The sequence below is a fragment of the Lytechinus variegatus genome, chromosome 9 (genome assembly GCF_018143015.1).
Source record: "Lytechinus variegatus isolate NC3 chromosome 9, Lvar_3.0, whole genome shotgun sequence".
NCBI classification, from domain to species: domain Eukaryota; kingdom Metazoa; phylum Echinodermata; class Echinoidea; order Temnopleuroida; family Toxopneustidae; genus Lytechinus; species Lytechinus variegatus.
Window position 1 is genome coordinate 12,711,752 of NC_054748.1, and position 26,344 is coordinate 12,738,095.

Below are 26,344 nucleotides of genomic sequence, written 5' to 3' on the forward strand. Positions count from 1 at the left end.
AAAACAATGGGTGAAGAAATTACATTTGATTCAATATTATTTGAGTCAAGCTATCATTATTATTTAATGTTTTATTGATTTTTTATTCAATATATCATTATTCAATTATGTTTTATTCAACTGATATATTGTTAATTTCATTTAAAAAATATTAAAGTAGGGTCGGGATTTATAATTTAGCCTTTGATGAAACTAATAAAAACAAAATGGCAGCGCCCTGTGAAGCAAAAACTAGTTTTCAAAGACGTGGAAAATCTAAGAATTTTTCCGCGCGAGGAACCAGGCCATCCCTCCATAATGGACAACTGCTTATTTCTACGGGTGTTCCATCGCTAGATCACTTATTAGGTATTATATTTGCAAATTAAAATTGATTTTATGATAATTATCGGACTTGAGTAGTCGGATCGGGATCCGCCTGGCGCTCATCATCATGATCATGGGCTTGGCCGCTGGCCGCTGCCTGCCTGGCCCCGGCTCGCGTGGCTTGCTGGTGTCACTCATTCAATGAACAAGGTTATAATTATATAACCTTGTTCTCAGTTATATCTCCATGTGTGGCAAAATAAGGGTGGCAATGTTTGGCTTATTTTCTCTTTTTCTCTGTGGCAAATGCTTGATTTTTTTACACTGACAGTTTCCATTAGGCCTACACCCACGTTACCATCTGGCCTGTGGAGAATCTATAGGTAGGACTATGGTATGCCAATGCTGTATAGAGCACACACTTTAAAAATTCATTAAAATATCACTTTTGTGACCAAAATTACTAATTTCCATATAGTTGCAATTCATTTATCATTAGTAATGTGGGAATAATTTTTGTATTCACCAGAGCACTCAAAAACTTGACTTTTGGGCATATTTTTGTGTACACCCTCTATTGGTGGAAAGTAATATGGTAAGAAAATTTTCATTTTTTTATCTCTATTTTTAATTAAGAATAAATGATATAAAGAATAAAATTTAAATAAGAGCCAAGCAGTATGAATTAACAGGTCTAATGGAAGCTGTCAGTGTAAAAAAATCAAGCATTTGCCCCAAAGAAAAAGAGAAAATAAGCCAAACATTGCCACCCTTATTTTGTCACACATGGAGATATAACTGAGAACAAGGTTATATTATAACCTTGTTCATTGAATGAGTGCCTACACCTATTATTCATACAACTTGGCTCTTATTTAAATTTGATTCTTTAAATCATTTTTTTCTTAATTAAAAATAGAGATCAAAAAATGAAAATTTTCTTGCCATATTACTTTCCACCAATAGAGGGCGTACCCAAAAATATGCCCAAAATTCAAGTTTTTGAGCGCTCTGGTGAATACAAAAATTATTCCCAAGTTACTAATGAAAAATAAATTAAAACTATATGGAAATTAGTAATTTTGGTCACAAAAATGATCTTTTAATGATTTTTTAAAGTGTGTGCTCTATACAGCATTGCATTGGTATACCATAGTCCTACCTGTAGATTCTCCACAGGCCAGATGGTAGCAGTGAACAAGTGGCTGGTGTGCCGTTTACAGCCGGCGCCCTTTAAACGCTAGGGCCTAGACCAAAAATCAAAATGGTTTGGTCTCTGACTCTGTTCTATTATTGGCTGTTTCGCTGAACTCCGTTGGCTCCACTCACCGATAACACTAACAACAGAGACCAAAGACAAAGTTCATGAAGTTCTAACTCGATCTGTACAGGGACTCAATCATATCATGGCCAGTAGGCCTAGATATGTATTAATAAATAATTAGGCCTAACCTAACATACTTAAGTTTGGATAAAGTTAGACAGCTGCAGGGGCGGATCCAGCCTTCACCAATAGGGGGGGCCCGGAATTTTTTTTAGCCATATTTTTCCCGATCGGCCGCTCGAAGCTGATGTTTGGTTTATTTTGAGGGTGTAGTCACTTCTTAGCGTTATTCTTATGAATATGCATGGATATATATCATATTCCTCATTTACATAATGCGAGCGAAGCGCAAGTCAATTTTTTTGGGGGAAATCATATGTTCTTTTTCCAAAAATTTTTGAACATTCTGGGCAATTTTTGTTAGCCTGAAAAAGATCTGTATGCAAATGAATAATTACTATGAACGCGAAGCGCAATCAGAAATGAACTGATGAAAAAGGTACCTGTTAAAGACTGCTTGCAATTAGCCATGAAGACGTTACAAGTTTTAAAAATCAAATAATGCGAGCGCGAGCTGAAAATTGTTGACATTTCTACATAAAGAATCGTGTAAAATGCTAATCAACTTTTGTAATCGTGAACAGGATAGGTATTTAACTAGACAATTGATGTGAGCGCGAAGCGCGAGTGAAAAATTTGAGATTTAGACCTGAAAACAGGACACTCTACTTAGTGCTGCAGCCGAACCGAACGGAAGTTCACCGAACTTGGCACTTCCGAACTGAACTGAACGCCAAGGCCTGGTTCAGAAGTTCGGTAAAAAAAAAAATGTTAATATGCAATGCGTAAGTGCGATGACTACATAGATTTAAGTATAAAATTAAACAAAAAAATATTGGTTAGTGATTGTGCACAAAGAGAATTCCACTCAATATATTTTTAAAATCCACTATGACAGCTCCCATCACGTGTTTGATTGAACTGTTATCAACTTAAGAATATTTTATTAACATAAATATATTTTTTCTTGATAAAATGAGGGGACATTTGAAGCTAAACTCGGTATAAAAGTGTGGTGTAATTACGTATTGCCATAATCGATCGTGATCGTAATCGGACCTAATCATTTTGTATTTAATAAAGAAAAAGAACCAGACATAAATTCATTCCTTGTAAATGACAAAGTATGACACTTTCGGTCTCGTGTTTGATTAAATTTTTATCATTTTCAATTTTTTTATAAACATTAATATATTTTTTTCCTTATAAAAAGTGGGGACATTTTAAGCTTAGCTCAGTTAAAAAGTGTAGTTGAATTATGTATTGCTGTAGTCGGACGTACATTTAATTGTTTTGTATTTAAAAAAAGAAAAAGACAAGACAAATTAATTCCTTGTGACTGACAAAGTAATGGTAAAGTATGTATATTCCACCTTCTGAAATTTCCATATTAATATAAAAGATAAATAAATAAGAGATGAAGGAATGAGGGTGAAAAAACAGAAAATATAAAAATTCAAACCAAATCAACGCATGTTCCCTGATCGATGTTCCGGAAATGGTTGGTAAGGAAAGTTGAAACAGGAAGTCCAAACAACCTGCTCTCGGTTGCTATTATACAGGTAAAATTCGTATTCCGAACTTGAAACGTTTTTCCATTGTCAATATTTTCTTAAAAGTGGTTTAATCTGGTCAATTACTGAAAATGAAATGATAAGTTATCAGTTCCGTCTTAGTTCTGACGATCAATGCCGGGTGATTTCACAACACTAAAATACAGTGTACAGTCCCATGTACTCATTTTCGTGTTGGAAATATGTTTGAAGTCACGTAGCGTCGATCTTTCTGGACCAAGAATGGACTGATATTTTATCTTTTTAAAGTAATTCATTGACCAGATTTCACCACTTTTCAGAAAATAGGGACTTTCTAAAACACTCATATTCTTTGGAATGTGAATTTTACTGGTATAATAACAGTTGAGTGGAGGTTGTTTGTCTACTGTTTCGACATTCCCGATCAACACTTTCCAATTTGAGAAGCTGCGTTGGCAATGACGTCGTAATTAGGCCTGGGACGATTGTCATTTTCACCATTCGATTATTTCCTGAAAAAATAATCGAATGATTCGATTGTTCGTTGGGGAATCACGTCTTTTAAGTCACAATAGGTGACCTAATTTATGGTGACCCCCCATGAAGAAATCTCCATCAAAGTCACATGTTTAGCATAAATGAAAGTAGGCCCTTTTCCCCCTTTTCCATGATTTTTATATCAAAAGAAACTACATGAAATGAGATTAAATCTTTCAGTATATTGTTCCAATGAAAATCTTTCCTAAATCAACTCTGGCATCATGCATGCATCCCTCCAAGTGCCACACCCCTGCATATGAATGAATCAGCCCAGATCAGCAAAGTCCAAAGACGTAAACAACTCATTCATGAAGTATTCTTTGAGATTGACCCCAAGTGGAACATTTCACTTGAAAAATTTCATCCCTTGCCCACACCATGTCTCCGCCCCCACTTGTGGCACTGCCCACGATGCTACACATGTATTTCAAAAAAAATATTTTGCAAAATATTTCATTTGAAATACCTTCAAAATTACGATTTTTTATCATTTGAACCTACATGTATAACTGGGTCTATTTTTGGAGACTAGTCGAGAAAGTACTGGTGAAGACGGGCGCATGTTGGAATGTTGTTTTCATTGTGTGAGGGGGATATAAAAAAGGTTGCATTGTTTTGAAACATGAAAGGAATTGTCCGGCTCCCACCCTATCTTTCTCTCTCTCTCTCTCTCCCTCACACACACACACAGATGGGGGAGGGGTCAATTCATTTCTGAAGTCATGACCTTTCCTGATAAGGGAACCACTGCCTTCTTCTTTGTTTCCCAAAGTTTCATTGGCTATCCGAAGGTCCAATCAGCTCAAGTGAGCTGGTTGTGTGTTTACTTATTGTTTTGTGCACGCAGACAATGACTTATTTTGTGTATCGACGGCAAGGTCGGGTGGGATTAAAATTTTCGGAGCGCTTTCATGTTGGTGTGTAACTGTGAATGTGATACAATCATTGATAAGTTTTGAAAAATTACCTCGGTAACATAATTTTTAAACCTGTATGAAGTATTCAAAAACCGTTGTCATCGTTGTTTTCTTGTTTTTGTTATTATTACTTGGGTATTCGAGTTATCCCAATGTCATAATCAGGATCTACCGAACATTTGATTAGTGTAAATTTTTCTAATCGATTGGCGGCATGCCAATCGAACCATTCGATCAATCGATGTTTACTCCCAGGCCTAATCGTAATCGATCATGATCATAGCTACATGAAATAATCATGAAAAAAATATTCTGATCTTTGTAATTCTGTTTCTGTCCTGATTCTCTCATTATCAATATTTTTTCTTTTTTTTTAAATTTTCATTTAAAAAAGGAAAGTAGAAATGACTGTTATTTTTTGTTTAAAGTTTAAAACAAAAGAAAGTTCAACACTTTTCATAACTATTCTTTTTAGAAACAAAATTTATTATAAATATATGACAGATCATCCTGATGATTACTTGTTTGTGGGTCGGCGATCTTTATTTTTTATATGTTAAATTTACTTTGGCATTTATTGCCGAACCCCGAACCGAACCAAAGTTCAGAAAAGAATTGCCGAACCGAACCCGAACATGCCGCCTGACTTGCAGCACTAACTCTACTCATGTTTTTTCGTAAAGCATGAAAAGAATGAGTAATAGGGAATTTTCCTACATTAAAAATGCGATCAAAAAATGTTTGATATTGCGATCCAAAACTGGATAATAATTTAAATAGAGAACAAGTTGAGTATCTGAATAAACATGCGCGTGTGTTGCATATTTAGACCTAGAATCTACATAAGCATTCTAAATACATCTTTTGTCAGGAAAATCTACGCGAGCTCGAAGCGCGAGCTTAAACTATGTGATAGTTCAATCTGAAAAAAAATCAGTTTCAGCTCTATATTTCAAGCAGTTGGTAGGAAAAGTGTGAAGTGGATATGGATCGCACTTAATAAAGAGCTGGTATTTTACCTTAATTACTTTGAGTTTTAACAAAGGACCGGGACATCCTTAAGACATGCATGTCATCATATGAAAATGATGACTATTCCTCATGCTAAGCGCGAGATAAAACAAAATGAACAATTTAATTATTAAATCAATATCTTATTCATTAATGCCTAATGAGGGCACGAAATCTGACGATATTATGGCCTGAAAACTGGAAATTTTAAGCACTTTTTGTGATTATAAATAGGATGCATCAGTATATTTATAACGATTAATGCGAGCAGTAGCGGACCATGACCCGGAGTAGACAAAGCATTGGGGGGGCAATGCCGTGCCCCCCCAATGCTTTGTCTCCTTGGGGTCACGGTCCGCCACTGAATGCGAGCACATATCGCAAGCAAAATTTTTTGATATACTGTCATGAATTCAAAGGGGATTTAAGTACCTTGTTTTATAATCAATATTGAGACATACATAATTTGCCAATCAAAATGCCAGCATGCGGCGCTAGCTGATGCGTTTTAAAATCAGACCTGAAAGGGATATTTTGAAAAGATTATAGAATACACGTAAATAATAGGTACATGTATATCAAAAATTGCGAGCGCACAGCGCGAGCAGACAATGTTATTATTCAGACCATAAAACTGACATTTTTACAGAGCACTTTTAAAAATCAATTTGTATATCACACTAAATAATGAAAGTTCAATTACCGAGGTGAATTATGTTTTGTATATTGACTTACAAATTTAATATTCAAACTCCATATTGAACAAGATATGTAAATCACCTAACCACCTAACATGCAATGCGAGCGCAAAGCGCGAGCAAAAATTTTTATCTAGTGACATGAAAATTTTTTTTTTCTTTTCCAAGTCTTCCCCTTAATTTATTCACTCGTCTTCCTCCTCTTCCTTTTTTCTCCTCTCTTCCCTCCTTTTTCCTTTTTTTTCTTTTTTCTTCTTTTTCTTCTTTCAATAGGGGGGGCCCGAGGGGCCCCCTGGATCCACCTATGCAGCTGGCAGCCGTCTGTTTCGAGGAGTTTTTCAACATTTTTTTTAAATTTCTCCTCGTACACAGACGGCTCGCTATCGTGCAGCCACCATTAGGGGACTTGCAATGCAAAATCCCCTGTCGGGGCTCTAGTCTTAGTCTAAGTTCAATTTTTGTCTTTAATGAATATAAATTTTGAAAATGAATTCGACCAAAATGCAAATTTATATTCCCTCTTGGCATTAATTTGCCAAAAAACAGAGAAAAATGAATTTGAAAGGAACAAAAACAGTGACTTACCTCGGCTGTCGTGCAAATTCACTTCCCTGTTTTATCCGATCTTAAGTACATAAACATATGGCCATTGAGTCCCCTGTACAGATCGCGCTAGAAGTAGAACTTCGGTCTCTGTATTTGGTGAGTGAAGCCAACGGAGTTCAGCTGAACAACCAACAAAACAGAGACCGAAGCTTTTGGTCTAGGATAAAGTGATCTACTGCGGCAGCCCGAAAACAGTTTTAAGTTTATTTTTTCCCGCTTTGGTGCAGTTCAGGCCAAAACGGAGTAATACTCTCTATTTTGGTCCAGTTTTTTAAATATATTTTCATGAATATTGTTAGTCCCCTAATGGCGGCTGCACAATTGCGAGCCTTCTGTGTACGAGGAGAAATTGAAAAAAAAACAACCCCAAACTCCTCGACAGGGGCCGCGGAACCGGGGAGGCTGGGGGGGCTTCAGCCCCCCACTTTTTTCCAAAACCGTGTACAAAAACGCAAAAATGACCATACGATTTACCATGCTGTACTGCAACTAAAGGCCTGCAGTTCTCTGGTGAACGGAGGAATTCAACACAGAAGAAAAAGAAGATTGTGATTTTTAGCATGGTCAGCCCCTTCCACTTTGAAAACCGTTCCGTGGCCCCTGCTCGAAACAGATGGCTGCCAGCCATTGGAGAACTTTACCAATTTACAAACTTTAAACTAAATTGAGATTTGCTTTTTTTTTTAAAGTTATCTATGTATTTTACGAAAAATCTATCTTCTTTTTGCTGATAATTTTGTATGTATCTTCATGTATCTTGTTGTACATGATTCATATTTTCATATACCGGAAATTTTTATTTTGTTGAAGCAATAATGATTCAAAAAATAAAAAAAAAGACCTAGACCTCCATACCACTCAAGGGATCATTACATGCCGCCGCGCATCTAGCCATACAAGTCGCATGTTGTGGATGCCAGAATGGTGTCGCAGCATGCGCGACCCACTAGTTAGAAATCCACTGCCAAACATGGTTTTTCGTGCAGGGTTATTATACTAATACAAAACTCGCACTAGTGTGAGTGCCTCTATGCATGTTTGGAAACATTGTATATATGATTAATCAGAATAATAATGTTTTCTTTTGAATTTGACCTAGCCCTGAAATGAGACACATATATTCTTTTTTAAATTCAGATACCAACCCCCCCCTGCCATGTGACTCTTTGGTATGTCGGTTTTGTTTTTTGTGGGATGCGCTGTACATGTAGATTTGATTGTATCTCATTATATAGACCAATAAATAGACCTGTCTATGTCTGTCAGGAATATGCTCTGCTGAGATTTTGTCTGGCTCCCCTCCATACAAGAACCTTGCTGATCCTGAATGTTTTTCATAAAAATTTGGTATTTTCCAGGGGGAGGGGTCCAGTCAAATATATTACTGTACACATGCGTGACCAACAAAACGCGTTTAAAGGTGTATACAACAAAACTCATTTAAACTTTTAAAGGTGTTCTTTTTTTCAGTTTTGGATGTGGGCCACACGTGCACTCGTTAAGGTTATCAAAAACACCAATTTAAAAAAGGTAGTTTTTAAAAGACTGGTCAATGGTCAATTGCAGGGTTAAACTTATTTAGGGTATTTTTAGACTAGCCAAATGTGTTTAGGATATGTTTTCCCCCCAAGCTTTTTCACCAGGGCTTTTTCCTCATTTCTGAAGTGTTCGGGCCCCAGACAAACTTTTGGGGTTGTGACAATTTTTTCAGGGGCCAAAATGTGTATGGTATTAAGGGGTCTTAAGGCAACGCGGGTCCTAAAGCTACGCACCACTCATCGCGCATGCCAATTCAGTGGCAAAATGCGCATTCTTGTGTGTGGAACTGTGATTGCAAAGTGACGAACGATTCCTATCCATTTTTTTTTCTACAGAGGCTGCAATAAGTCACCAATTGCAGAGAAAACCAGCAAATCTTTGGAATTTTGAACTTATATTCTTTTTACTGTCATATTTTCCTATAGTAATATGAACATAATTGAGGTACAGGAAATACTATTTGTTGCATTATAAATTGAGTTGGTAGCTTTAGGAGCCTTTCTACAAGAAATCAAGTGGGATTGGGAAAACAATTTATTTCTTGCTTAAGGATCGTTAGAGTATTTACCACAAATTAGTGAAAGATAATTTGTTCAAATTAAAATTAGCATAGTTTTTATTGTTTGTAAACAAAGTAATGGCTTCATAAATGAAGCCCGAGAAAAATTTGTTAGGGGTTATTTTGCAAACAGAGAAAAACTTGGTTTAGGAGATGTTTGGAAATAATTTGGTTATGTATGTGTACAGCAATACATTTGACTGCCCCCCCCTCTCTCCCCAGGGGGTATTTTCCAGCATATATTTTGGAAAGGTAAGCTGACTCTATTCATTATTTTTTCTTTATAATAGCTTCCCTTTTCGCCCATCAAAAGGAGGAATTACGCATTTATTGAGGAGGGTCTGGTAGTGCACCCATTTCTCCATAGACGCTGTAGATTAAGTACTTGTCGGTCGAATCTCTACTATTACAGAACCCAATGACCATCATCGGTGTAATGACAGAGGGGATACCATACCGCGGGGCCAGACAAAGTCTTAACAGAGCATATCCCTGACACAGACAGAAATAGACCTATTTATCTATTAATTCTAGTGTGACCTGATTTTGTTGTGCATTATCCATTGTTTTGTTTTTTCTGTAGGTGGAGGCTTAGTGGTTGGATCAGTACTTCTAATAGGTCAGAAAAATCATTTTATTATCAATCTAAACAAAAATGATTTTAGAAGAATAAGGATCTCTAAATTTAGGAGTAGAATAAGGTATTTTAGAAACAGAAATAATTCAATGGAAACAGTTGGTACTTTTCAAACAATTGTCTAAAGGCCACCGCACACCTTACAACCCGACCGGTCGCCGACTGGCTTGCGACTGAGTGAGGGAGATGTGACGTCACAACGCTTGTCAGCTTCAGAGTCGCAGACCGGTCAGAGACAAGTCGCAAGGAAAATCAGAAGGATTTGACATGTCGAATCTTTATGACTGGATCGCAAGCTCAATCCAATCTCCAGCCAATCAGACAGCAGAGTTGCATAAAGCGTATCATGATAAACAACGCGCATACGCAGTAGTAAGCGCAATTTCTCAGATGCTATGCCAAAGGGCAAAAAGCGCATGCATGAGTCGCAGATCGGATCGCAAGGTTTGCGGTGTCGAGGCTTATGACTGCCTTGCGACTCATCTTCCCTCACCCAGTCGCAAGCCAGTCGGCGACCAGTCGGGTCGTAAGGTGTGCGGTGGCCTTAAGATTCATTGTGTATGTATGTATGAAGGGGAGCCCCATGTCTGCGCACCTAAAATTTAACTTAAGATTAAACATGATTTTATTTTTATTCCACAAAAGTTTTCAGTTGATGATGTTCCTGATATTCTTTTTGAGTAAGTGTGCCAAAAATCTCATGAAAATTTGAAAGAAATGATTTTCTTGGAAAAATCCTCGGACAGTCATTTTTAGATTGAACAAAACAATGGTGCCCCATGTCTGCGCACCCATTCACTTTACACATGATTCAGGGATTTTGATGAGAAAGGCTGCATATTTTTCCACCACATAAAATGCCAAAAATTCATTATTTTTTCACCATTTTTAATCAGATACCTCAATGAATATCTATGTATTTCAGGTGTGAATTTGTGGTTGTTGCGTATATTCTTTAATTTGATTTGCCTAGACAAGGTGGACTGCGCAGACTTTGGGCACCTTACCATATGTACAGTATTAAATGTGCCTATTAAATTCAGCACAAACTGTTTATATTTACATTGTAAATTGTTAAGTATAGTGCTTTTAAAAGTATCCCTATCTATTACATGGCATTGCCATTGTTGAATGTACACATTTAAATCAAAGAGAATTTCCTGGACCTAAGAGATTCGAACTCAACAGACTCACATCTATCATTTATTCATTTTAGAGGAGGATACATTTGGAAGCTATGCTAATTTGCTGCTTCGCTACTTTCTTGCTGAAGGGGTAATGTGTGGACATGGATTAATGGTGGCAAGTGCAGAAGAGCAGCCAAAACATTTGCTAAAGGTAACATAACGTTTTGCCTATGAGACAAGATACATGGGCAATCATTACCATACCTATGAACAATCTATTAGTGCTAACAATCTAATTTTAACGAGCAACTCCTTAAGGAGGGTGGAACCACTTACTGTATTCAATGACCAATGTAACTTTGTTTTCTTTTACTAATCCCCGTGTGGCAAAATAAGGTTGGCAATCTTTGGCTTATTTTCTTTTTCCATGGGACAAATGCTTGATTGTTTGACATTGTCAGTTCTATTACAGCTATTCATCATATAACTTGGCTCTTTTAATAAGTAAATTTGATTCTTTTAATTATTGTTTCTTTATTGAAAATAGAGATTGAAAATGACAATTTTCTTGCAATATTACTTTCCACCAATAGAGAGTATACAAAAATATGCTCAAAATTCAAGTTTTTGAGCGCTCTGATCCCCAAGTTACTAATGAAAAATAAATTGCAACTGTAAGTAAATTAGTATGTTTGGTTAGAATAGTGATATTTTAATGAACTTTTTGAGTGTGTACTGCATTGGCTTACCATACATGTAGATCTACATGTAGATTCCCCACAGGTAGAGTGGTTACAGTGAACAAGTGGATCATTTAATCAGGGCCCATCACATATTTCCCATATATTTTGATGGTGTATATTGTGTTCTATCATTGTAATCCTATTTTTTTTTATCTTTATCTATCTTGCACTATTGATTCATGATAAGTCTAGTCAAGTACCTGTAGCTCAGTAAATCAGTTCATAAAGATGTTGAGAAAAACACATACAAATAGTGATTATTATATTATTATTGCCTCGCCTGCATAGCAGAGTGAGACTATAGATCTCTGCCCTTTGCACGCGGTGGGTGTCTTCAACATAAAATCTTCACAAAAGGCTATGACTTCAGATGTTATTATAACTTTAGAAGTATATGGGCCTAGTTTATGAAATTTGGACATAAGGTAAATCAATGATCACTTGTCATCCTGTACAAGTTTCAGGTCACATGATTAAGGTCGGAGCTCATTAATACATGTAGTCAATGTTTCTTAACCTATGTTAAATTTTTGAAATGTTCATACATAACTTTGAAAGTGCGAAGAGCTATTTAATGAAACTTAGACATAGTTTACAGGTCACGTGATCAAGGTCAAACATCATTTAGTGTCAGTGATCTTTTACCATGTTGTGATATCAATATTGAAATCATAAACAAGATTAATTTTTTTGAAATGTGAATACTTGGATATGACTTGAGGGTGATCGCAAAATCAGGTGAGACTTTAAATAATCAAGTGATGTTTTTTATCTTTCAAAGTCAGTACTGCTGCTACATGTATATTAAATCGTGTAATGCAAGCGAGACAGCCATAGGCATTCAACTTCTTATTATTATTTCAGGCATTGCCTCATCCTGTAGATGATGACAAAGAGACTACTCAAAGAATGGATGAAGAGAAGATGAAAATAGCATGGAGATATCAACACCTCCCACAACATCAGGTATATCCCCCCCTCTCTCTCTATATGAAGATTTTGGTTTCAAAAGTGGTTAGGTCCAACTTTGGACCATTTCGAGAAAAATGATTTTATTCTCACTTATTGCAATATTCTTATGAGAAACTAAATTGTCATGATGTACTACCCTATCATGTGAACATAAAATTGGGTGTAAAATAAATCTACCTGTCTTCAATTTTTTTTCATATATTGATAAAAATTTATCATTGTGGAACTAACACCTTTTGCAAGCAAACTGATATGAATCCAATCTCTTTTGAATAAAAAAGTGATTTTTCTTTGCTACTTTTATTCACATTTTAATATGAATTTCAAATTTTCTTTGGTAACATCAGAGCGACTAAAAATAATAAGGTATTGAGACAGAAAACAATAAAATTTATGAAAAATGGACCTAACCCCTTTTGACAAATGAGCTCTTCAGAAGAGGTTGGTTGCGAAAGGGATTAGGTCCACTCCCATATTGCAATATTCTTATCCGAAACTAAATTTTCATGATACCATACCATGTGAACATAAAATATGGTATAATAGAAATCTACCTGTCTTCATATTTTTTTAAAATATTCTTTAAAAAAAATTATTTGTGGACCTAATCCCTTTTGCAACCAAACTGAAATGGACCTAAACCCTTTGGAAGAAAAAGATTTTTCTTTGCCATTTTTGTTCACTTTTCATGGGAATTTCAACTTTTCTTTGGTATCGTCTTAGAGCTACTAAAAAGATTTACATTGAGAAAAAAAAATCAAATTTGATGAAAAATGGGCCTAACCCATTTTGCAAATGAGCTCATATACACTCAGCAAAAAAAAGTTCTTGGACACTTAAAAAAGTTAAAATATTCCATATAGATATTAAATTAAAGGCAAATTATTGTATGTCAACATGACCAGACAATATTCCTCTTCCAGTATGACATGAAATTTTTATGTGAACAGTCATGCATGGGTGGTTAAATGCTTTAAACAATAGCAATGTCAGTAAAAAGAAATTGCAAGAAATGGACCATTCAAATGCTAATGATCATGGCCATCCTGTAGGCGTACATTCAGCAATTTCAACATGCGTTTATCATTGAATTGAATGCTTAGGGATGCATCATGAGCTGCATAATGAGATGGATCATTTGGACACTCACTTTCAAGATGAAGCTTCCCAACCAAGAGCATGCAAAAGCAATAGGAATGTTGCAGTCTGGGCAGCCATTTAGACAAGTGGCTCAATATTTCCAAGTTTCCCCAACAACAATTTTAAATTTGAACCAGCGGTCTTTGGCTACTAATGAAATAAAAGATTGTCCTAGGAGTGGTCGACTTAGGGCCACCACCCCTGCAGGAGATAGGAGGATAACGATAATTTTCTTTTGCTTATGCCAAGATACTGAAGTTTGGAATTTTGTTCATTGACTAACTTTGACTTAAAATTCCAGTGGAATAGTGATGCATCCAAGGTTGATAACTTTCTCTTCATTATTAGAGTGGTATTGACTTTAAGTTTGCTTTTATCGTTTAATGGATATTTATGCCAAACAAACTTTCACAACTGAAAGAATGACTGATCGTTTGCTAGCAATTTTCTTTTACTGACATTGCTATTGTAAAATGCCTGTAACCAGCCATGCATGACTGTTCACATAAAAATGTCATGTCATACTGGAAGAGAAATATTGCCTGGTCATGGTGACATACAATAATTTGCCTTTAATCAAATATCTATACACAACAAAAAAGTAAGTCCCCCCTAAATCAAACTGCTGTAACTTTTGAACCAAATAATTTTGAGATATGATATTTCATGGGTGGTTTCATACACTCATTAAGCAACTCCAGGGGAAAAATGAGATTGATTGGTTGAGTCATGCATGAGTAATTAAAGATTGAATTAAAAATGACCATTTTTGAAAGTCACAAGAGTCGTTTTTCAGATTGTGCAAATACAAAGTTGGGCAAAAATTGTTTTTAGGTGAACTTTATAGTGTTATGCTGTTTTACTATCCATCATTTAACCATTTCAGACCAAATTTTGATATCGTATGTTCATGGTTGAGTGAGCACGATGTATTGCAGGGGCCGCGGAAGCGGGGATGGGGGGGGCTGGGGGGCTTCAGCCCCCCCCCCACTTTTTTCCATAAGCAAGTACAAAAATGTAATACGATTGTGATTTTTGACATGGTCAGCCCCCCCCACTTTAAAAACTGCTCTGCGGCCCCTGTATTGTGACGTGTCATCATAGGGTTTTGGGGGTATTATCTTTTACAGCTTGTTAGATCATGTTAAAATTTGAAAATGTTGATGGCTCCCCCGATTATAGGCCTCCCCCATTTAAAATTCTGGATCCACCACTGATCTGTCCATACATTCAACTGATCCTGAGAAATTGTTAGGAAAAGAATACATTTATGCAGTATAAAGAGTATTCATTCCTAAATTTTCGAATGTGCTCGCTCAACCATGAAATGGCTAAAGTTCTGAAAGTGTTTGGTGATAGAAATGATGGATGATAAAAACAACAGCAATTAAAGACACCTTTCAAACCAAATTTGCCCCCAATATTCACTTTATTACCCTTTAAAATGAGTCTGTGTCATTGAAAATACCAATTTTCCCACTTTGATGCGTGCTCACTCATCCATAAACAAGCAAATCGATTTCATTTTTGCACAGAATTCTGCCCCTAGGTTGATAAACATTACTGCCAAACGACATTGCTAAAGACAGTCTTGAAAAAAAGTTCCACCATATTGAATAAGGGGTTTACGTATGCTTAAACATATGCACCCATAATGTACACAAGTCTATGAGAGAGGAAGTCAAAATTTTAACAAATATGAAATGAGGGTTTGTTTCATGGACGGTTTTTGTTACTTCTGCCAACAGTTATTTAATGAAACTTCGCACATGGCTTCAGAGTAACACTATCCAAAATGTGCACACACCAAAATAACCATTCGATTCGGAAGAGAGTGGGGCCAAGGCCTTGAACTTTCTTCTCATTTGCATAATTTTCGAATATTGTGTGCTCACTGATGCATTAAACATCGGGATTTTCATGAAAATCAAATCAAATGAACTGTGCAAGGAGTTGTGTGACAGATATCCATAGTTACAAATTGAAGTGTTTCCAATAACGTAAAAAAGAGCTAATCACATTCCACATGTTCATTCAAGCGTAAATGTTTAAGTTGACACCTTTGAATCATTGAAGCATGTTAATTGGTCATGAACATAACAAAAAAGTTGAGAAAAGATCATTTTCAGTTAGAAAAATGAAGCAATACTTGCCTACGATATATTTGAAAATCGCATTTTTTGTTTCCAATAAATGTTCATTGAACCGTGAAACGGTGAATATTGTTGGAGATAGTCTTCCCGAAAATAACTGTCATCATATTCTAGCATTTTTTTTTGAAAAAAATGTGTAAAAATCCAATTATAGCAAATTTGGACTTGAGTTTATTCAACCGTGAAATTTAGCTTAAAAAGTTGTATCGTCTTTTAGAAAGTACCCTTTTCAAGCCTTCTGACTAGTTTTCATGATGAGAATGTGGAATTAGTTCCAATACAATAGAATCAAAGTCGTGATATTTTGCTTGTGACTTTTGAAAAGTGACATTTTTGCCTTCTGACGGTGCTCACTGAAGCATGACGTAAGATACATCCACAACATTTACTCATATGGTAGCTTATAAAATTACCTACACGCTCATGTAAAAATATATCAAAAACTCACATTGGTTCGGAAATTATTGATGTTTGTTTAGGGGGGGACTTACTTTTTTTGTTGTGTATATATGGAATATTTTAACTTTTATAAGTGTCCAAGAACTTTTTTTGCTGAGTGTGTATATATATATATATATATATATATATGTTTAAGGCAAATTTCTTTGTATTTTTTCAATGTGTGAAATGTACCTTTCCTTTTGTCTGTCTCTCACCTTCCCTTTTCATTTATTTATCAAAATATTTTTCTCTTCATTTCATTATCTGCGCCTTTTAACAAAATGATCACAGAAAAAATTATTTCTTGAAGAAAAATATAATCTTTGACTTCCAGCTTACAATCAACCATAAATGTTGTGAAACATGACCTTAGTCTTTCTTCCAGTAGCTCCTCATTATCCCAGTATGCTTCAAGTACTAGTTTTATGTAATGCATCTAGTGTCAATGAATAATTTTATTTAATGTAAACATACAGATTTATGTTAGTGTACTGCATCATAGCATTGCCCAATTCTTGCATAAAACTTTTGAAATGATCAAACACCATTTTGTGAACCATGGCAGGGTAATCATGTAATCTAAGCTCTGTAGGTATATTGGCAATTGACTGCTTGACTGTAATACCAATTGATTATTAGACCAAGTGGTGGTTAGACTAAACAGTAATTAGACCAAATTGATAGTAGACCAAGTTGGTTTAGTAATGGTTGTTACAGATCATCTGATAATTAGACCATCAGTTTAGTTAGCTATGTATCACATGTTATGGTTGTCTATTTTTACAATCCAAGAATTGGACTCTCTACAGCATAATAGACAAAGTGGATCAACAATACAGAGTATAAACAAAACATTTGAATACCCACTCACTAAGAACACCTTTGTTTCCTCTCTTTATCAGTTATCAGAAACAGGTCAGCAGTTTGGTCACAGCTATGATCTCAATCGTTTAATGGGTGAATCAAGACTGACCACTGTCAAAACAAATTGCTTCTATCTTCCATCTGAAAAGATTTCTCATCATGATAACAGGTATTTAAATCCTTCTACAAAATGTCAACATTCAAGATTTTGATGAGTGCTGATTTGGTACTATTGAACACAAAAGTTCCTGACCTTTTAAATTATACAGTGCATCCCAGGAAAAAACGAAACCGAGATTTATTGGTGATTTGCCATAACTTAATCACAAATACAATAGACAAATGACATATCATTGTAAAGCTGAGAGTCCCCTCTTTCTTTTGAAATAACTTAGATAATTTAACATTCATGCATGAGTGAACAAAAACAATTTGAAGAAAAGATAGCAAAAAGTCATTTGGCAGGGATATAAAAAATTCCAACAAAAAAATCACAGGCCTAAAAAGTTCAATATCAGCTCTTTAATTTGAAAGCTAAATTGCAGAAAATTTAGAATTAACAACTTAGAACTAAGTGTTTCTTTGATTTTTTTTGCTAGACTTTCACTAATGTTTCAATCATTCTTATATTGTTGTTAAAACCAACTTTATTCCAGGGTAATATTTCTTTGCTGATGTTTTCTTTTTTCTTTAGTATTAATCCAGCCTATCAGAGATTATTCAGTAAAGTTGAGAGTGAGATTACTGAAGGTGGATACAGCCTTACCGCAGATGCTGCTAAATCACAGGTAATTCAAAACAAATCACTTTAAAGCCAATGTTTCATTCTTATAGATGTATAAAAAGAGTTCGAATCCATTGGGTAGTTCAATAGTTAGAATAATTCACATCAATGAATCTGTACTTCTATATAATTTTGGCTTTCAAGGTACATACACACACAATCAGTACTATTTATTTACGCTAATGGAAATCCTCACATCTAATTTAGACTAGGGGTAAACCAAGGTTTAACCCTAATAAGACCGATTCTGCCTGCCCCCTTGACATTTTTTGCTATCAATATCCTGTGCAAATTTTTTTTACCATGTTTTTCGCTAACCTTTTACTTTGAAGTCTCGGGCAACTTTTGAGACCAAAATTGCGACCCCGGTACATGGTTCTGAAATTACAAAAAAGAAAGTCCAAAAACATGGAAATACATAAGAAATGGCTGAGAGATGGCCAAGATCAAAAGGGGAGGTGGGCTGAATAAACCCCCTCCCTAGTCAGAGTCTTCATATGTGTTGAAATAGCCCAATCTATTTAGGGTTAATTTTTAAAATATCACCCAATGTCATTTAATCTATTGTGCAGTTGGTCTAATTTTCACTTTACTTATTTACTATTATTTTAAATATTGTGAAATGAAATATTAATTCATATATAGACTAATTGTAAGCAATGATAGACCTAGTGAATGTTTGGTATATGAGTATAAATAGGAATAAGATGAAATAGTAAATATGCCAAACGACAAAAGCCTAAGTGGATAGAGACAAAATGAGCATAGATTAACTAGAATTAGACCAAGTGGATTGGGACCAAAGTGAACGTAGACCAAAATGGTATAGACCAAATGACCTTTATCTTTGCATTGCTTCTCATAGGGTGTGACGAATCGCAACATTCTTAGACTAGGTATCCACTCATTAGCTTCGCCCCTGTGGGAAGTCAACTCAATTCAGCAATCTACTGTATCCTTGTGTAGGTTTCTCCATGCACTCCGAGGGATATTAAGAGTTTCATTAGCTGTATGTGTACTCACTATACCTACACACTTATATCAGGTAAATTGATTTTATTAGGTAGGTTTCTATCCCCTATCCATTTTGCAGTTGATTATATGGTGTAGAATCACCACATACTAACCATTTCTACATGCTTTTTAGCACTTGTACAAATTTCCATAGACCAAGAATGATATTGAAGTAGTGATATTGTGCAAGTGAATGTGATTCCTGTTTGCCTATATTTTGTTTTGTCTTTGTGATGTTAAAATGACAGTGATATCATTGATTCTTCAATTTGAACTTTATCAACCAATTGACTATCTTATGTAGGCCATGGTGCATGGTCATTGTTGCCTCATATACTGTTAAGTATATATTTACATGTATAATTCAATTTAATTACTTTTGTAACTGTAAAACTGACCTGTATTTACATTGAATATAATTGTTGACCATGCAGTACACTGTTTACTCAAACAATCCCTTTGTGGTCAATGGCTCACTGCAGGAAGAGTTACAATCAAATGTAACTTGATTTTCAGCCAATGAAACATGCATATAACAAACTTGTGACCGATTTTTGAGTGCATCTAACCCTTATAAGACCGGGGGAAGGGGGGGGGGCTGATTCAGCCCCCCTTAACACTTTTCGCAATAAATCTGCCACGCAAAATTTATTAACGCATCGCTCACGGACATATTACTTTGAAATTTTTGAGACCACAATTGCTACCCCAAGGTGCATGGTTCCGAAATTACACAACATTCCTAAGTGCATTCAGACCCAAAAAAATGTGAATTTGTCTACAAATCCAATGCAAATAGTGTTTTTAGCTAAAATTTATAAATGTGTCATTATTTTTCCTTATGCTGATTACCGGTAAAATAAATTAATTCTATCTTTGTTACGGTCAAAAGGAAGTCCCTCACAATTTTAATTGAAAAACACAATAAAAAAATAAGAAGCAAAAAAACAAAGAAGATACATATTAAGAAATATAGAAAGCAATAAAATACATTATAATTTTCAACATCACATTTATTTGAATGTGATATTGACATTTTTTTAAAGTGCATTAGATCAGATTCCTCTAAAGAGCCTGTGAACCCAAAATTAGCATTGTAGGGGCATTATTTAGTAAATTTGAGCAAACTTTTTATTTTACTTAATTAGCATAATCAATAAGCATTGACATTTTTCACAGAATTTGATCATGAAGATTTGTAGATTATTCCATAAGTAAAGCACATGCCAATTTTCATCGCGATCGTGCGATTGATGGCCGAGATCATATGGGGGGGGGGAGCTGAATCAGCATCCCCCGTGTTTTCTTAGGCGTTGAAATATCCCAGTCTAATAGGGTTAAATGTGACAGGCCCTTGCTATGCTCAATTAGCCAATTGATGCTTGTAGTTAATGTATTGTCAATTTCTTTTCTGCCATGTCTGTGCCATGTATATATTCATATTGTTTGATTCACTGAGTTTGTATGTTTTCTCATAAACAGTGGGAAATAAATTAATGGGTTTTTCATTTGCAGGATGAAAGTAAAGTTAGAAGAATAGAGAGACTCTGTGATACTGTTATCAGACTTGAATCATTTGCAGGGTCTGATAAAGAGACTAATCCAGTTTACAAAGAATACCATGGTAAGTTTAAAGGGTTTCATTTTCATAATTTCTGAAAACAAAGTTGTTTTCACAGGCTACCTATTGTCCAATAAAACATAGACAGCAAAAGATTTTATTAAAATTAAGAATAGGCCTCGAACAAATGTCAATTTTACCATTTGATTATTTCCTGAAAAAAAAACAATCAAATCATTTGATTGTTTGGTGGGAATCATGTCTTCTAGCCAATAGTTGACCTACTTAAGAGCTCCCAGAGTATTGTCATAATTGAAAGTAAAGCTTTTATCCCCCCCCCCTCTTTGATTTCTATTTCAAAAGAAACTATGTGAAATGTGATTAAAACTTTCTCTTAATTGTTCCAATAAAAGTCTCTCCTAAATCAATGCTTGTATTATGCATCCCTCCAAGTACAACACCCTTGCATATGAATGAATCAGCATACAGTCTTGGGTCCAATTTACGTCTAGAGCTGTAAACAACTCATTCGTGAAGTATTCTTTGAGACACCCATGTGGTGGCTTTTTACTTATTGAACATTTTCATCCATCGCCCACACCATGCCCAGAATACTCCACCTGTGGCACTGCCCTTGATGTTAAAAATATTTTTCATTTAGTACCTCTCAAATTACAATTTTTTATCATTTGAACCTATTACTGGGTCTATTTTGGGAAACTAGTCGACAACTAGAATTAGGTGATGGCGCATGTTTGATTGTGTTAGTGGAGGAGGGGCTTGGCAGATTGCAGATTGCATTGTTTTGAAATATGAAAGAATTCTTGATCCCACCGCTATCTTTCTCTCTCTGTCACACACACATGCAGATAGGGAAGGGTTAATTTGTTTTCTGAAGTCTTTCCCATTACCGGTACCTTTCAATAATGGGAATGCACGTGGCTTCTTCTTTGTCTTCCAAACTAAGTTTCATTAGCCATCGAATGTCCAATCACATATCTGCTCAAGTCAGCTATTTGTGTGTGTACTTTCTGTTTTAAGCACACAGACATGCAACCATAGTGTTATATACACCTATGCATACAACATACATTGTGTATCAATGGCAAGGCCGGAGGGATCAAAATTTTCAAACCTCTTTAAGGTTGGTGTTTAACTGTGAATGTGATACAATCATTCTTCATTTTTGACAAATTACATCGATAACATCTTGTTATCTTGTCATTTTGTTACTATTACTTGAGTATTCGAGTTATCCCAAGTGTCTAATCTAAATCTGCCAAACATTTGAACAGTGTAGATTTTGCTAATCGATACGTGATTATCAATAGCTATATTCAACAGCTAAAACAAAGCTATTGCAGGACAGACTTCTCCTTCTTATCCTGTACTGGCAAAGACTGGAATCCATCAAGATTGGATCAATAGATACCGTAGAATTTTGACATGCACCGAAGAAGAAGTGTAACTGGTTTATTTATAACGAAACATGAATAATTCTTCATTGGGGGAAGAGGGATGCACTCTTTTGTCATGCCAAATTGAAAATCATTCAGGAAAATGGCAGTTTATTATTTAGGATAAAATGCAGTTTGTAATAGTTTCAGTCATTCTTAAAAGTTATATTTACCGGATTACAAGCAATGCTTAGAAACAACCATTCATAGAGGTCATAAGGGTTTTTTTTAATGGCTTTCTGAGATATTTTGCATTAAACTGTGTTCCTCTTCCCTCCCTATTACATATGGGCTATTCCATGGTTACTCACGTTACATTTGGAGACACCTTGACTCATACTTGGAGCTGTAACTCCATTATTATTGATAGGAACTAAACATCTCCTTATCACAACAAAGTACACAGTCTGACTATTCTTTGTATGAAAACAAAACTTGGGAAATTTTATTATGCTCCTGGCAAATCTTTGGAAAGTCTCGGTTACTCACGTTACATGATTTGGACATGCATAAAATGAAAAGTCGACATAAGTGAAAAGTCTCCTCTTACGAGGCTTTTATGAAAGTTGATTATATCCATTTCAAAGAATTATATTAGGGAGACAAACTTTTAATTACAAAAATAAAGAACACACGGTTTTTACTTGGGGTGCAGATAATATGGTTACTCACATTACGGTTACTCATGTTACATTTTGTCCATGTATGGTTAACAACACACATGTCATTAAAAATTCAATAATGTGTGTAAAATTCATTGCTAGGAACATCAAAAAGAGATTTTATACCAAAAATTGGAACAATTGAAGCTTTATTAGGGAGTAGGAGGGAAAAATGTGATTTTGCTTACTAATTATGCATAAATTAGCATAATCGCTTTATACCAATTTGCAAGAAGTCAATCACTGTATAGTATTGTAGATGTCCAAGACAACCTGCGTGCAAATTTTCGACGTGATCGTGGGGCCAATGGCCGAGATCTCAAGGGGCCCCCCACCCCCCGGGCATATCAACTCCCAAAATACCCTGGCCTAGAGAGGGTTACAGGTAAGGGCATTCAATGTGTTGTTTGAACACTCTTTAAAGTTTGGTTAATCGAAACCAAGTCTTACTAATGCACTCTCGCATTGTGAATACTTCTACTAATATTCAATTTTTTGTGTGATTGTATGACCACTGATATTTTGATGAACAAAGAGTCACATCAAAGAGATGTACCCTCATTTTGCTTTTAATTAATCAAAAATAACTTCACAACTCACCATGAGACTTAAAACTTGACATACCACAGAAAATGTTACCTAACTGAATAATTTCTACTGATTACTCAGATTACATGATGGTTACTCACGTTACAAAGTTACTCACGTTACAGTTTTTCTTCATCATTTTTATAAAAAAATTGTACTTTTTAATGATTTTGATAGTCATCACTGTGTCAAAGATTGTTTGAAGGAAGAGAATTTAAAATCCCACCAATTAACTATGAAGAATTTTTCTCTCAGAAAACAAATTCATTTTTTTTTGGTTACTCATGTTACATCACCTGAGCAGGTTGCAATATTCATTTTTAAATGAGTAGGGGAGACCGGGGTTAGTTGGAACATGGGGTAAGTTGAAACATTGTAATTTTCTTTAACGCCTGTAAAATAAATATATGCAATACTGCCCTCAATTCATTGTTATTATAATAATACAACTTTTGTATTATTAATAACAATAAATTAAGGGCAGTATTGCATAAATTTATTTTACAGGCATTAAAGAAAATTACAATGTTTCAACTTACCCCATGTTCCAACTAACCCCGGTCTCCCCTACTACAAATTTACTTGAAAAGCTGTTGTGTATTTTAAGTAATTTGACTCTTCTAAACTTCAGAAATATATGAAGTGGTATGTTGTTGCAATAACAAAATGGTAATAAGACACATTTCATTTTTCAATATTTTTCTTGTATTTTGGTACAGAATGGAAGACACAACTTTTTTTGCAATTTTTTTCCAAAGTATACATATGAAAATAAACTTTTTATTTCTTGTTCCTGAAAACTATCATGTATGAAGGACATAAAGTATTTAAAAAATCAAGAAAATATTGAATTTGAATTTTTAAGCTCATGTCCACCAACCTGTGGAATTGCCCATATGAGCATTTGCTTAGAAAATTATGGGTGAAATTATTGACTTTGTTTTGCAGGTTTATTTCATATTCGTAGACTTCCAAGACTCAATTCACTAACCAGTTATCTTCCTGATTCTCTGGATCTGGCATTCAAACTACGTAGGAAGAAACTTACCATCGAGGTGCGTCAAACTTTCTTTCATTTCTTCCACTCAAAATAAATAATGCAGGAAGGAATCATTGAAACATATACCAGAAAAAAAACAACACAAACATTGAGAGTGGATAGAATTTGTTGTTTGATGAAATAGAAGACATTTAAATGTCCCACAATTCTTTCCCCTCTAGTGTTAATTAGTAAGTAGGCAATACACAATGACTATTTTTTCCATGTGAAATCAGCTGTTTTCTTTCTTTTGTAACATGCATTGATTCATGGATCTAAGTGTGCATAAATTGACATGTGCTTACCTGTACATAGCAATGCCCTTGGCATAATAAAAGAACAAATTTAGCTCAAACACATGTCCATACATACACACACATAAGTTGAAAGAACATATGAGAGAAAGAAAAGTGTAGAATAGGACTGTAACATTTTGAATGTGTTTCAGATACTGGTGTACTGCAAGCAGTGAACATATTGTTCAGGGAGGGGGGGATGAACTATTTTATCATCCCCTTTAGTTTAAGAGTATAATGTTATGTTATCCAGACTATGGTTTCATTATTATAGGGAATGTGATATTATTCAGATGCTTTTTATCACTCGGGATAGAATGAGTTTTAATGATTAATACTTAGTAGATTCACACTGTCTCATAGAGTAAAGTCCAAGAATAGCTGGCCTTGGTCTAAGGCCCAGACCTAAGTCATGTGTGTAAATCCGATGTGAAAAAGCTTTCTTCAGAGGCTTAGCAACTTCTAACTTTCAGCCTTGACTCCATTCAGAGTAGAGTCATTGGGGGATTTTAAGTTTTTGGGTTAATGCCAGAGCACACATCAGTAGAAATCTTTAGTCACATGTTATCTTGAATAAACATATATGGTCCAAAACACATTATTGAGGGCTTACTTCTTAATATCCATGGCCACATGTCTACCATTGGGTTAGAGAATAAGCTGGCTTACCGGTAACTTACATAATTGTATTGATTGATTTATAATTCTTTTATTTTCATTTTTATTTTCTTTTTCAGAAGCTTCATCTTCCCCCAGACCTCTCAGAGACTGTCAGTCGATCTCAAGAAGATCCTGCTAAAAAAGCCGCTAGGAATGCCTCAGTTTCAGCATTCAGCTGTTCATCATCACTAACAGAGAGAAAACTTGATTTCTGAGACTTTGGAGACAAATATCAAGGCAGAGATCAAGATATAGCTACTTGGAATGCCTGGGCTTTGGTAGTCATCTGTGCGTTATCACTTTTGATGTGAAAACTAGACTTCTGAAATTCAAAGATATGTCAGAGCGTGTGATTTTCAATGCCCTTTCAAGAATTCAAGATCCTGTTGATAAAAACTGCAATGAACTCTAGTGTTCGCAGTGCATGATGGTGCACTGCGGAGCAACATTTTTTAAAACTTTGTTGACATTGCAGTTTTCAAAATCTCTTTCAAGAAAGCAAGATATGCCTTGCCTTCAGCTTTTAACTGTGTATCATTACTTGTGGAGCAGAAACTTGACAAGATTTTTTGAGAAAAAAGGACATTCAAGAAATATTTACGAGACTCCCAAGAGATCTTGACTGTCAACTTTGTGATTGCATTGAAAATTTGCATGCAGGTTGACTGGGACATACTCTTCCAAAATTATATAATTCATGTCATGCAAAGTGCTAGTAAGTGATTATGCTAATTTATGTTTAATCAGTATGCAAAATCATACTTTTTCCCATACCTCCCTAAATAAAGCTCCAAATGTTTTAATTTTTGGTATAAAAGTTATTTGTGGTGTTCTTAGCAAATAAACATGAAAAAAATACAATATCAGATCAATTTCTTATGTATTATATTGTTTTTGCAACTTCTTATTATTTACTTTGTTGGGGACTCTTATTGCAATCATGAATAGCTTAAAATAGATTCATTTAGACGAGCAAAATTAAAAATAATCATACATTTATGATTTTTGGTTGAATACTCATTTTGCAATGATTTTTGTACTAAAAATCATTGTTTTTTTTTTTTAGTGATTTTGGGTCTGACATTCATTTATAAAATGTGTACCGGTAATT

At 35.0% G+C, this 26,344-nt stretch overlaps 1 protein-coding gene across 1 annotated transcript; it reads left to right on the forward strand.

The window, feature by feature from the left end:
- The first annotated feature begins 167 nt into the window (after window positions 1-167).
- Window positions 168-25,804, forward strand: LOC121421497 (elongator complex protein 4-like). The gene is made up of 10 exons (XM_041616226.1): window positions 168-348; window positions 9,679-9,714; window positions 10,949-11,070; window positions 12,467-12,568; window positions 17,211-17,341; window positions 17,867-17,960; window positions 18,822-19,001; window positions 20,486-20,594; window positions 24,187-24,293; window positions 25,311-25,804. The coding sequence occupies exons 1-10, from the start codon at window positions 207-209 to the stop codon at window positions 25,446-25,448; spliced, it is 1,161 nt and encodes a 386-aa protein (XP_041472160.1). The 5' UTR covers window positions 168-206; the 3' UTR covers window positions 25,449-25,804.
- Window positions 25,805-26,344: the final 540 nt, after the last annotated feature.

Bases quoted from the DNA above. Each gene is read 5' to 3' on its own strand.
- LOC121421497 (XM_041616226.1), top strand. From the start codon at position 207: ATGGCAGCGCCCTGTGAAGCAAAAACTAGTTTTCAAAGACGTGGAAAA. The intron at 12,569-17,210 runs GTATATCCCCCC...TCTCTTTATCAG, and splicing joins AACACCTCCCACAACATCAG to TTATCAGAAACAGGTCAGCA. The intron at 17,961-18,821 runs GTAATTCAAAAC...TGCTTCTCATAG, and splicing joins CAGATGCTGCTAAATCACAG to GGTGTGACGAATCGCAACAT.